Source organism: Chanodichthys erythropterus, chromosome 10 (assembly GCF_024489055.1).
Source record: "Chanodichthys erythropterus isolate Z2021 chromosome 10, ASM2448905v1, whole genome shotgun sequence".
NCBI lineage: Eukaryota > Metazoa > Chordata > Actinopteri > Cypriniformes > Xenocyprididae > Chanodichthys > Chanodichthys erythropterus.
In genome coordinates this window covers 39,763,984-39,778,305 of record NC_090230.1, presented here as the reverse complement: position 1 = coordinate 39,778,305, position 14,322 = coordinate 39,763,984, and the positions used below count along the sequence as shown (strand labels likewise).

Below are 14,322 nucleotides of genomic sequence, written 5' to 3'. Positions count from 1 at the left end.
CTTGCTTTTTATGGTAAGTAATGTGTTATGTTACTTTTGCATTTTTCTCCTGGGCTGGTCTTGTTTGTTTGTTTTTTAATAAGAAAGGAAAAAGTTCTATTTTTGGCAAATGTAAAGGCCCTTTCACACCAAAAGTGAAATGAATGAACAGTTTGAATTTAGGCTTTAATTCGCATAAACATTCATCAACTCACACATAAGTTGTGGTAAACCAATGGAAGCTCAAGCATGTTCACATGATGTGCAAGAACCAATGTGGTTCATTCTCGTGTATTGCACAGCATGTTTGAGCTTCTGCTGTTATGTTGGATTAGTTCAGTTAGCTATTTAACATGAAGATGAGTTCCACACACAGCTAAACAGATAACCACTTCAATCACACACAACACATGCACACACAGCAGACAAAATGTAACCCCATCATAACCCCCAAAAAACTAGGGGTTGATCACATCATCATCCCCTCCCTCCCTCACTAAAAGAATTAAATAAACTATGCTCACTTCAACTATAGATAGAGAAAAAACAAAAACTAAACACCTAAGCATGAAAATCAGTGATAAAGTCCTTAAGGATTGCAGGACGAGCTCTTGCTTGAATCAGCCAACCCTCAGACACTGTTGATTGTAGTACCTCTTGGCCATCCTGATTCACATCTAGCAGTGGCTAAAGAGATTGAGGCCCCAGGGCTGATGGAGATAGTTGCAGGACCACCCAGACAGGGGAACCTTGAAGCACCCAGCCTGTCCATGGTTGCAATGGCCTCAGTGATGGTGGCGCAAAAGCCAAGCTCTGTGTTGCTCCGCCACCAGGCTCTCTCGCCTGTGGGCACTTGTTTGACTATCCGCAGTCTTCTAGCATGCCTGCGAGAGCTCGCTCAACAAGAATGTGGCGGGCCCTAACTGACAATCCACCTGGAGGGGTTTGGACCAAAAACAATACCATTTTGTTGCTACAGTGGGTTCTCCGGACCCGAACCCAGTCTAGAACTGTTATCTTACTGGGTTTGGCCTTGTGTCTTCCGTCAAAGTTGTCCTTCATTCGCCTCTGGTTTGAAGTTTGAGTGACTCAAATCACCCCGGTGCCACCTGCTGCTGACAATTCTTGTGGGCTGAGTCTGTTCAATGGCAATTCCATTTCTCGGCCAAGCATGAGCAGAGCAGGAGAGGCCTGCTTGGTGGTGTGCTGGGTAGCTCTGTAATGCATCAGCATTAAGTTGAGTGCTGTTGGGAATGTGTACCCCTGGGCCAGATGGGCATGAATGCCATTCTTAAGGCTGTGATTGAATCTTTCAACCCCACCATTTACCTGGGGATGGGGGAGTGTGTAGTGTCTTCTTTGTTTTGTAAAACAACTGTTTAGTCTTCACGATGCCCATGTGTCCTACGTGTGCAAGTTGGATGGCCTTTTGATGCAAAGACGTAGGTAAAACAAGTCTATTCCCTCTGAGGACAATGTCTTGTGATTCATTAACTGTGAGCTCATGTCTCAGCTTATGAAATGCCTTCAGCTTTGCGTGGTCTGTGTCTGACATGGTCTGCTTCAAATGTGTCCAGACTTTTCCTCTCAACTCTTTTATCACTGTTTGTAGGACGGGGTCTTTCTTTGTTTCGTGTCGTATTTCATCTAAAGTCATCGCTTTTGGGACTGTGTTGTCAATTACGAAGTTTATGTGGCTTTCTGCATTGTCCGAACAGTTGCGTGTGTGTTGCCCATCCACAGGATGCCTCGACATGTAATCAGCAGGATTGTCTTTCCCAGGTTTGTATTGGACTGTGAAAGTGTATTGTTGCAATCTCAGTCTCCAGCGCTCAAGCCTGGCTGGTGAGGATGCTCGAGGGTTATTGAAAATGAGCTCCAGTGGTTTGTGGTCTGTAATAACTGTGAAGTGTGAACCATATAGATATAGGTGGAAGTGTTCACACGCCCAGATTATTGCTAGAGCTTCCCTTTCTGTTTGTGAATAGCGTTGTTCTACCGATGTGAGCGCTCTACTGGCATACGCAATTACTCTGTCACCGGGATTGTCTGTGCTTGGCTGACTTAGTATCGCACCAAGACCAACCGGACTTGCATCAACAAACAGGGTGGATCTCTTCTTTGGATCGAAATATGCCATTGTAGCATTCTGAATTAGTTGAGATTCTTCTATTCCAAAGAAGTCTAGTTTTGTTTTGCTGTACTCACACTTGTCTTTGTTGAGGGTGAGGTTTTTCTCTCTAAGTCTCTTGAATACAGCTTGCAGACAGGCATTATGCTCTTCTCGTGATTTCCCATAGACTATGATGTCGTCACTCATATTCTTGACGTTTGGGATGTCGTGAAGGACCTGCTGGATTGTGTTTTGGAACACCTCGGCAGCTGAGCTAATCCCGAAATTCAAACGAGTGTACCTCCAGAGCCCTGCATGAGTCGTGAATGTTGTTATGTACCTGGAATCTGGATGTAGTTCAAGCTGATGATATCCAGCATTCAGATCCAGTTTCGTGAAGAGTACAGCTCCGTTTAAATCATGTATCAGATCATCTACTGTCGGGGTGATATGACGTTCTCTCTGAATGGCACAATTGGGCATTCGCATATCCACGCATATGCGCACACTGTCAGGATTCTTGGGTTTTGGTGCCACAACTATAGGTGATACCCAGGGTGTCGGTCCACTGACTTTTTCAATGATCCCTTGTTGTTCAAGTTTTTCGAGTTCTTGTTCTACTTTCTTTCTGATATGGAATGGAATCCGTCGGTGTGGTTGTACTGCAGGCTTTACAGACTCGTCTATGTGTAACTTCACTTGAAAGTCTTTTAGCTTCCCAATGCCTTGAAAGAGGTCTTGATACTCTTCAAGTAACTGATTCACAGTGGGAACTTCAGCTGGTTGGACAGACGCTGTGTTGACTATTTGTAGAATTCCAAGTTCTGTTGCGGTGTTGTAGCTAAGCAGAGAACCAGAGTGACCATCAATTACATAGAAAGTGGTTACTGTGTCTGTGCTGTTGAAACTGATTCTGGCTTGAAATTGTCCTTTTAGTGGAAGTGGAGTGGAAGAGCCATATGCAAAGATTTTTGCATCAGATGGTTTTAACGCAACGTTGCGTTTTACTTTGTGATATGCCGTGTTATCAACAATATTTACGCTTGCACCAGAATCAATGATGATCTTCACTGGCACTCCTGCGATCTCCACTTGTGACTGAGGTTGTTGCGAATGTTGGACTGTGTGTATGACATATACATAGTCTTCATCCGAACTCATTGATGTTTCAAGGTGTGTTTTGCATGCTGTATCATTTGTATGCACAGTATTCACTTTTTGTTTCACCTTTTGGAATTTGGGCTTTGCTGGATTTGGGTTACTTATTGCATAGCGTGTTGATCTGCAGCATTTTTGAAAATGATTCAGCTTTCCGCAGCTTTTACAGGTTTTTCCTTTTGCAGGACAGTTTTTCTGACCTCCATCGTGTGGAAAATGTCCTCCACAATTGTTGCATGTCATGCTTTCAAAAGTGGTCTTTGGTTTAAAATTTCTCTGCTTGTCTCTGTTCAAAGTTTTCTTATTTATTGCATGTGTTACGAATGATTTGGATGATTTTGCATGCATCTCTTCTATGCCAGCTGCTTGTTTGTCTGCCGTTTCTTGAGCTCTACCTGCGTCTAGTAATTGTTGAAGTGTCATTGTGCCGTCTCGCAGTGCCATCTTGCGGAGACGCGATGAACTGCAGCTTAGAATTATTTGTGACTTGATTTCTTTGTCTACATTTGCAAACTCGCATTTTGTTGCCATCTGTCTCAATCTAGTATGATACGCGTCCAAAGTTTCGTCTTCGCGTTGTCTTACTTGTCTGAATAAATATGTTTCATATTCAGGATTGGCTTTTGGACAGAAATACGCATCTAGCTTTCTCACTGCTGTGGCGTAGTCTTCTCCGGTTTCTGGCAGCGTATCAAAAATGTCGAACACCTCGGGTCCCGCGTAATGTAGTAAAAGTGCTCTTTTCTGCTTGTCCTCCTCGACATTGAATGCTTGTAGATAGTTATCGAATCGACTTTGCCATTTTTTCCATCGCGAGCCGATTGAGCTGGGTTCAGAGTGAAAATCGAACATAGGAAAATGTGGGAGAGTCGTCATCTCGCAATCCGCGCGACACAAGCAGCGTTTTCTGTTTTCGTTTCCGCGTGGCTAACTCACATGTACAGTCTTTTGAATCCGTTCATCACTCGTCACCAAGTTGTAGTGTCTTCTTTGTTTTGTAAAAGAAGGATTACACAGACACAAAAAGAGTTGGTTTCGAACTCTCAGTTTACTTGCAACACATGACTCAAGACGTACCGTTCCTTTTTTTTTCTCTACGTGCTTACGTCATAATCAGATAATGACTAGAAAACATGGAACAAGAGTTGTAGGCGAACACTACAGAGTGCGGCATGGAAATGCTTAATTCCTCTACTGCAGAGAAAAGTGGAGAAGTCTGTAGAGGTAAACTGCAGTCCATGGTCAGTGGTGATGGCATTGGGCATGCCCCAGTGAGCAAACAGACTATCTGTGTGATGGTCTGTGTTGTCACTGTCCTGTCTGGTATTACCTCAGGCCATTTAGAATGGAGATCAATAATGACCACCAGAAAGCGCTGATGGTGGGGGACGCCATGGCCATGAATGTGCTGAAGGTGCTCCCATGGATGAGATAGCCATAGAAAAGGCTGCAAAGGTGGTGAAACTGGTTGTCCAGTCTTTCCACTGAGAAAACACGGTTCACAGTCTCTGACCAGTCCTTCAATGTTGTGATCAATGCCTGGCCCCCAGACCAGGTCCTGGCATCTTTGCTTGAGCTTTACAATACCCATGTGCCCCTCATACGCTATTGATAAGATGTGTACATGCAGGCTGCCTGACACCACTGTACAAAGGCCTCTAAAGACACAAACATCGCCCCAACATGACAGTATATACACATGACCCCTAACATATATACACTATATTGCCAAAAGTATTGGGACACCCCTGCAAATCATTTAATTCAGTTGTTCCAATCACTCCCATGGCCACAGGTGTCAAGCACCTAGGCATGCAGACTGCTTCTACAAACATTTGTGGAAGAATCGGTCACTCTCAGGATCTGTTTGTGATTAGCTAGATTAACAAGATTAGCTCAAGAACAGTGCGTAGAGAGCTTCATGGAATGGGTTTCCATGGCTGAGCAGCTGCATCCAAGCCTTACATCACCAAGTGCAATGCAAAGCGTCGGATGCGAGGTGTAAAGCACGACGCCACTGGACTCTAGAGCAGTGGAGATGTGTTCTCTGGCTGGCAATCCGATGGACAAGTCTGGGTTTGGTAGTTGGCTGGAAAAGGTACTCGACTGACTGCATTGTGCCAAGTATAAAGTGTTGTTGGAGGGGGGATAATGGTGTGGGGTTGTTTTTCAGGGGTTGGGCTCGGCCCCTTAGTTCCAGTGAAAGGAACTCTTAATGCTTCAGCATACCAAGACATTTTAGACAATTTCATGGAAGAACTTGACTGGTCTGCACAGAGTCCTGGCCTCAACCTGATACAACACCTTTGGGATGAATTAGAGCAGAGACTGCGAGCCAGGCCTTCTCGCCAACATCAGTGCCTGACCTCACAAATGCGCTTCTAGAAAAATTGTCAAAAATTCCCATAAGCACACTCTTAAACCTTGTGGAAAGCCTTCCCTGAAGAGATGAAGATGTTATAGCTGCAAAACGTGGGCCAACTCCATATTAAACCCTACAGATTAAGAATGAGATGTCATTAAAGTTCATATGCACGTAAAGGCAGGTGTCCCAAAACTTTTGGCAATATAGTGTATGTGCGGAGTGTTGTCAGTGTGGGCTCACACTTGGACTCCCTCTGCAGCTGCTCTAGGGAGACCGATTCTTGCAGAGCTGTGGGAAGCATCTGAATGAGGTCTGGTGAGGCTGCTGGTGTGGGCGCATCAAATGATCAAGATAGGAGATCAGCAACCACTTTGTCCCTCCCTGGTGTGAACTTGAGTTGGTAGTCATACTGCCTTATACACTCACCCTATCTGCCTTATACACTCACTCCATCTTATTACAATTTAAAATAATTCTTTTCTATTTTAAAATGTAATTTATTCCTGTGATGGCAAAACTGAATTTTCAGCATCATTACTCCAGTCTTCAGTGTCACATGATCATTCAGAAATCATTCTAATATGCTGATTTGGTGCTCAAGAAACATTTATTATTATTAATGATGAATACAGCTGTTTAATACCTTTGTGGAAACCATGATATAGTTTTTTCAGGATTCTTTGATACAGTAAATGGAAAGACCAAAAGAACACCTTGAACATATTTATTTATTTATTAATTCATTTCATAATATAAATTAAATCAAAAAGTTCCTTCAGAAAAAAATGATAGTTTTTCATTTTAAATTTAAAGTTTTTGAACAGACTAATTAGTAACACTTAAGGCAATTAGTTATACCATCAATAATCTCACATTAGTGAAGCAAAAACCACTAATGAATGTCTTTTCTCTCAAGACATACCACAGGTTCTTTAATGACACCTCTGGAGGACAAATTGGACAATATATTGCCCAAAAAAGATTATCAAGTTAACATTCAGGATTCACAGTAATCCGGGACTGTGAAGCAAAGGCAAAAACTGCAGTGAAGACAACAGTGCGGTCTGTATGATCCACAAACCACCACAACATTATTGTATGTATATATATGAAAGACAGTCATTGTAACATGTTATGTTTATGTTTTCATTCTTGTTGCTAAATTTGATAAAGGCTTATGCCATCAAATAACACAGATGCTGAAGGTTAATTGTAAAGCACAGGCTGTTTGTCACTGTTTCTCATAGGTATCTGGTTTCTCATCCACTGAAAGCAAAGCACACCACAATCAAGTTGTGCCCTAAAGGAAGGACGGCCATGCAGAATGCCAGCAATTCTGCCCCCAACAACTCCATCATTCAGCCTGCAGGATTTTACATTGTTGCCTTCAGTTCAATGCCTTACAATAACATCTATGTCATGTTCCTTACTGTGCTTTATGTGATCACAGTCATATGCAATGTCTTTCTAATCACTATCATTTTCTATGACCACCGACTGCATGTCCCAAAGTTCATGGCTGTTGGTAATCTGGCTTTGGTTGATCTTGTTCTCAGCACTTCTCTTGTGCCTGGCATGATAAAGACTTACCTTGTTCTAGACAATTTTGTGCCATTCAAACTGTGCCTTGTGCAAATGTACACTTACTATGCTTTTTTACCCCTTGAGTCATTTTCCATATGCATTCTCTCTTACGACAGATTCATTGCGATCTGCTTACCTTTAAGACAGGAGTCTATAAACACAAACACCAGAATGGCTTACATAATCGTTTCAGGTTGGATTTTTGGTCTTACTACAGTACTCTACGGCATTTCATCCATCCCGACCCTCTCGTTTTGTGGCTCTCTAAAGGTCAACAGCTATTTTTGTGATTATACTCCTGTTTTAAGACTTGCTTGCAGCGATACGATGCACCAGTGGAATTTTGCCACTGCTTTAACTATACTCTTCATTGTTGGACCTTTGATTTTTATTTTCTTTACTTACATGGGTATATTGATTGCTGTATTTGGAATGAAGAATAATCAGAGCCGTTATAAGGCACTGGCCACGTGCACCGAACACCTCGTGTTAGTGGCCATATTCTTCATTCCAATTTTTATTATCTTCAATCTTGGATTTTCTGGAATTATTATAAACCCAAATGTAAGAACGGTGTGCTTGTCTTTGTCGTCCCTCATCACACCCTGCGTGAATCCCATAATTTACTCATTGAAAACTAAAGAGGTTCGAAGCAGGATTTATTCTTTGTTAACCCACAGACTGTCTGTTCATCCTTAAAAAATACATAATAATGTTTTAAACATAATTGTGATTCAAGTGAGTTGTTAAAATGCATTGCTTTTCAGATTTAAATCTCCAATTCTACATTCAATCTACAGGTAACTTGTAAAAATGAATTTGATCAATCTTGATTAAATTGTAACATTGATTTAATAGTCATAGAGAGCACATCTCCATGTTTTCTCTCATTGTGAAGATTGCTGTATGCAGCCAGTTTTTGTTTGCTACTTTAAATAATGCAAATTCTTTAAGTTCTTAAATAATTTAAGAATGGTCAGAAATAATATATAGTTATTATGATAACAATGTTTTATATTCACAAAATGTTCACATGTGTGAAAAAGCTGCCAATAATGTGAGTGCAGGGTTCATCTGATTAAAACTGTGGCTTTTGATTGTCCATGTTACTCAATTCCTCATCAACCTTATTCTGTATTTTTATGTCACACACATAAAACTGTAAGACCTGATTTTCCTGCTAGATAAAAACAGATCAAGCATCCTGCAATAAAGCAATAAAACTCATCTGGAGAAGAAGATCTCAAATAATTAGCAGAGGACAACGCCTTGCCCTAACCCTTGCCTTTTATATGTCTCAGTGCGATTGGTAAAATGGTCTCAATTTCACAGCAGTCACTGGTATTATGAAGAAGATTGAAAACTAAGGAAAATTCTGTCCTCTCTTTGGGTGGTGCCTTTTGTGAAAACCCACTCCTCTTCCCCAAAAACAGGTGTTGGTGTAGTAAATATTTATAACCCTTTTGTTCTGGTCTGTATAAAAGGTAAATAGCAAAGAAGTCATGGGGGATCTTCTGTAGCCAGAGGCCCCCACACAGTGATGGACAAGTGTCTTCAAACACTAATCCACCACTGTGTGCGTGTGCATTTCAAATGATGTTATGCATTTATTATTTCTGAATTGGCTTCTAATTGTCCGACTATGAAATTGACATGATACATTTTTACTTGACAAATAAAATGTTATCATATTTGATTTACTTTGAATTCTTCTGAAATCATTATGACCAGTAGATTATTGGAGTCCATATTTCCGCAAATCTGCGTCAGGATAGATTAAAACTAAAGGCTCAATGAAAGGAGCATGTGGGCACATCATGGGACTTTTTTATTTTTGTCTATCCACTGGCTTAGCAAGTTGCAGTACTGTGACTAAGAAAACTGTGTTTTTGTATGAACAAGCATGTGGCAGTTCGACTCAAATGCATTAGTAAACTCTGCACCCTCTGACTAAGATCAGAACTGGCGAGTTTGTGATCGTGAAAAGCACTCAACGGCCGAAGTGACTTTAAGTGATATGGGTCCGTAATGAAAGAATAATTGAAAATGAGATACCCAGAATAATCAAATATCTAAATTAATACATAACAAATTATTAATTTCTAATTGAAAACACAACCTAAGAGTAATAATTATTTGAAATTGGAGTCAGATTAAACATGTGAAATTAAGTGAACTTCTGTCACGGAAGGCACAGAGACAAGAAGGTTAGATCCAAATGCAGTTTTAATCAGGTAATCCAGAAACATAATCAGACAGGCAAGGGTCAAAATCCACAGATCAGTCCAAATAAAACACCAACAGAAGCCAGTGACCATCAACGAAACCACAAGAACAAAAGCAGAAACAAGGTATAAATAGACAGACACTAATGAACAAACACAAAACAGCTGAATGCAATGACAGGATAATGAGTTCGGGAAGTGGGTTATTGGAAATTAAGTCCAAGTGTGGTGAGAAACTAGAGAAACCTCTGGTGGCTAAATAGGGCACTCCAACTGGTGATCATGACAACTTCACAGAGGTGCTGAAAAGGCAAACATGTGTTAACCTTCGCCCAGGCCTTCGGATTCCATTTTTGGGCCGATGCAGGGTTCCTTACAAAACTTTCTTAAAGTTTCTAACATAAAGTATTTATTGTTAATAACTGCACTGTTTAAAACTGTCTTCACCCTGTGTCTTACAGAAGATATGTCTCTGATGAAAATCAAAAGCTGCTTGGTCTCCAAAGCTGGGGCCAGGTTTACCTACTCCAACAAGGTCTAAACAGCTGGCTCTCTAAACAGCATTTGTTCAGAAAGGTCATGCTAGCTGAGACAAAAACTGCTAAGGTCATTACCTCTTACCCTCATGAGATAAGAGCAGCCTGGGGTTAATTAGGGCAGGAATCATTCACACAGATTAGACCTGATTTGTTTCTGTCTCAGAATTGCCGTAATAAGACAAACAAATGAGTCACTTTGCCAATGTTTTTTATTTTATTTTTATTTTATTTTTAATTTAGAGACAGGTTGTTTGGGAGTCATTAGGTTGTTTATGGGTGTATATTTCTCCCTTTGGGTTGTCATTTCTTTATACAGTATGAGTCACAAATGGAAGTGTTTACAATGAGATTTTCTGACTGCATTTTCTTATAAACAGTGTTGGGGAAAGTTATTTTTAAAAGTAATGCATTGTAATATTGCGTTACTCCCTAAAAAAGTAACTAATTCCCTTATAGTTACTTTATATGGTAAGTATGGTGTTACGTTACTTTTTCTCCTGGGCTGGGTTTGCTTGTTTGTTTTTTAATAACAAAGAAAAAAGTTCAATTTTTGGCAAATGTAAAGGTTCAGGTTGAAGAAAATGCACATCTGTACAGTAGAGGGCACAGCTCAAACAAACCTTTCAGCTGTGCTGCCATTCTGGATTGCAGAAGAATAGGATGCAGGAGAAGAAAGCTTAACACTTTTTCTTCAGCAATAAAAACAAAAAATTGAAAGAAAATGTGACGTTTAAAGTGATTTTTTGCTTATTAGTATGGCTGAATCGGATAATCAGTAGCAAATACATAAAGTATTAGTTCACCCCCCACCCCATCCCCCCCAAAAAAGTATTAGTTAAAGTATAAAGTGGTAGTTAAAGTGGCTAAAGTATTAGTTCACCCAAAAGTTGTGGTAAACCAACGGAAGTTCAAGCATGTTTGCTTGATATGCAAGAATCAATTTCATTCTTGTGTTAGGCAGCACGTTTGAGCTTCCGCAAGAGGTTTGTTTTAGCGGGTCAGGCAGGTTTGGTTGGGCTTCTGTTCATGTTCATTGATCAATGTTTATATGTGAATAAAAGCCTACATTCAATCTGTTCATCATATAAAGCAATTGAATCTCTTCAGAAAATTTGGTCTAAACCACTCAATTCAAATGGATTAGTTTTACAATCTCTTTATGAAATTTTTGAAGCAGTCTATGGAGGGACAGAAAGCTCTAAGATTTCATCAAAAACATCTTAATTTGTGTTCCGAAGATGAACGAAAGTCTCATGGGTTTGGAACAACATGAGGGTGACTAATTAAAGACAGAATTTTCTTTTTTCTGTGAACTAACCCTTTAATGAAGTGAGATTAAATACATAAAGTATACTTGTGTAATATCATATTTAATTATTGCAGGCTTGCATAATATTCTGAGTTTGCATTTCACTGTTTTTATTCATTTTAGGAATATTAAATCTGCTTTTGTGCAAGTTAGGTGAGTAAATTCCTGCTCACATTTAGTCTAGAACTACAATAACCATCATGTTTACACGCCTCTGCACTTATTCACAATTCCTCTCAACATGGGGACAGGAGAGCTGTCAGTCAATGAATAGGACAACAAAGTAACTTGAGTTATTTATTTGAAAAAGTAACTCAGAAATTTTGTAAATTTAAAAGCAATGCATTACTAGTTACTTGAAAAAAGTAATCTGGTTACATAACTCACGTTACTTATAATGTGTTACTCCCAACACTGGTTCCCATTCAGTCGGTCACGTTCGACGTACGTCAGACAGACCGACGAATCGGAATCTCGCTAGAGAGGCCAATCTACTTTGAGTGTAACTAAAACGAGCCAATGCACATTGGCATGCAATCATATGCATCAGCTGCTCGCCTTGCAGCGCGGGTATATAATGAGCAGCAGGTGCATTGCATCTTCAGCTTTTCGCTTCGGAGCCGAACAGTGTTTTTTCCTGTTCTCTGCAAGCAAGTGTCTGCTAAAAGACGAGTCAAGCTTTTTGGTTGAACTTCTCTTTTTTTCCGAGTGTGGGCGGACAGCACAGCAGCGATTTTATTTTCTGTTTTTTGTTTCGTTTACCATTATTGAGCAAATAGCTGTTTTGACAGCGTCAGAAGGCTGTTCTCACGGCCGGTACGGTGCCTTTGAGTGCTGAAAAGCTGTTTTTACGGCTGATAAGATTGAGCGCCTTCAAAGAGAGAGAGAGCACATGACAGGCTGCACACAATCTCTGTCTGTGTTGTAGCGGCCGTTCCCCTGCGTGCTTCAGCACTTTTAAAAGAGTAAAGTTCTTAAAAGAGCTTACACAAGTAGAATTTGCGTCTTTTTAAAGATGACATTCTACTTGTGTGCTTCTGGATGCGGTCATGTCCTGTCCTCACTGACGGTCACGATCACTGTTTCACATGTCTGGGCGCATGCCTAAACGATGCTTGTGGGTGTTTCATGTTTTCATATGAGAACATGACCACGTCGACACACCGGTCATGACTCTTCTTTCTCCGGGAAGCTTGAGTCCCCTCTGTTGTTGGCCAGCTGCCGCTTGTATGTAAAAGCACAGCCGCGGGTCTGCCCGACACTCTGGGAGACCGTGGAGATCAGCAAGAACAAACCTCTCGCTCTTCTGCGTGTCATGTGCAGTCGAGCTGTTGGGCTGCAGTGCGGGTTGTCACGGCAACCCAGCGCTCGCTCGGTGCTCTAGATGCGCGGTTCCCTTGCCTAATCTCCATTGTAGCGCCCTCTCTGGTGCACCAGAAGAGGTCTACTTTGCTGATATGGCTTGGGTGACATGAGGTTCCTTCGGGGAACCAACCCCCTAGGGCCCTTCCCTCTGTAGTGCATTTCAAGCTGTGCAGTTTCTGGACTGGATTGCTGGTCCTTCTCATAGGGGAACCTAGCATTTTATTCAGAGCTCCAGCTGAGGGTCAGACGTCGACTGCAGCATCTGATAGAGTGCTGTTATGCTCTGGAAATGAGGGTGATGCTGCCCACTGTAATGGTGTGTGCTTATGCTGACCCAGATTCAGAGTTTACAGCCATGCTTTCCCGGGTATTCCGGATGTGCATGGAAAACTTGGCAGTATGGAGATATTTTGGTGCGCATAAATATGGAACGCCAAAAGTGCCAAAATCTGCATAAGTTTTTCCTCTCTCATTGCCTTCTTGGATGGGGTGGCTGTACACAGATCACTCCGACCCTGCATGTGAGGCCAAGGCACTCTCTATGCATGAGGGTAGTTCTGAGCTGGGGTTGAGTTGCGCTTGTTGACTAACCATGATCAAAGTCACGGCGCAGGCCCTCAGCCAGACGATGTCCACCTCAGTGGTCCAGAAGCGCCCCCTGACTTACCTTGTGAGGTGCTAGAGGTTGTCATGCTAAATGCTTTCTCAATGCTCCCGTCTCACAAGGAAGCCTTTTCGGTGACACTGTCGAGGACTGAGCCCAGCAGTTCTCCTCACTTAGTAGCAGACCGGGGAGCTTCCCATGACAAACCATTGAGTTCCTCTTGGGCCGCCCCTCAGTCTGCTCGTCGCCAAGGGTGTCATCCCCTGCAAAAAACTTCGGCCCAGCCTGCTCTACTGTGTCCGTTGTGGGGAGATGACACCTCCCGTCTCTGCTGCTGTTTAAGTGGTTGGTGAGAAAATCACCCCTGAGACAGGCGACCCAGAGATGGGTGGGGCTGCTCTTTCCACCCCCCAGAGGAGGGCCGGGTGGTAAATCCTTTTATTGGGTTTGTTTCTGTTCCGCCGCTGTCCCAACAGCCAGCGGTACCCAAATTTTCAATAAAAGAGCAGTTTCCTCCATCTCACCACTCTCATCCCCCTCTTCTGTCTCCAGCGGACAGCAGCGAGCAGTGGGTAGCCAAAGCCTTGACTACTCCCTCTGTCCACCCGTGGAACCAGGTAAGTGTTGCCCAGCACACTCTGACGCCGATATGAGGTCAGGGTTTTACAGTCCCTACTTCATTGTACCCAAGAAGAGCGGTGGGTTATGACCTATCCTGGATCTGCGAGTGTTGAATCGGAGCCTTCACAAGCTACCGTTCAAAATGCTCACGCAGAAACGCATTTTCGAATGCATCTGTCCCCAGGATTGGTTTGCAGCGATCGACCTGAAGGACGCGTACTTTCATGTCTCAATTCTTCATTTCGCGTTCAAAGGACGAGCATATCAGTACAGAGTCCTACCCTTCAGGCTGGCCCTGTCTCCCTGCGTCTTCACGAAAGTCATGGAGGGAGCCCTTGTTCCCATGAGAGAACAGGGTGTTCACATTCTCAGCTATCTCGACGACTGGCTCATTCTAGCACAGTCTCGGGATCAGTTGTGCGAACACGGGGATTTGGTGCTCGGACACCTCAGTCAGTTG

The 14,322-nt window shown here is 42.2% G+C and overlaps 1 protein-coding gene across 1 annotated transcript; it reads left to right on the top strand.

Annotated features, from left to right (window-relative positions):
- The first annotated feature begins 6,869 nt into the window (after positions 1-6,869).
- LOC137029573 (olfactory receptor 10A2-like) lies at positions 6,870-7,898 on the top strand. The gene has a single exon (XM_067399185.1). It carries the CDS (start codon positions 6,933-6,935, stop codon positions 7,896-7,898), a length of 966 nt encoding a protein of 321 aa, XP_067255286.1. The 5' UTR covers positions 6,870-6,932.
- Positions 7,899-14,322: the final 6,424 nt, after the last annotated feature.

Bases quoted from the DNA above. Each gene is read 5' to 3' on its own strand.
- LOC137029573 (XM_067399185.1), top strand. From the start codon at position 6,933: ATGCAGAATGCCAGCAATTCTGCCCCCAACAACTCCATCATTCAGCCT.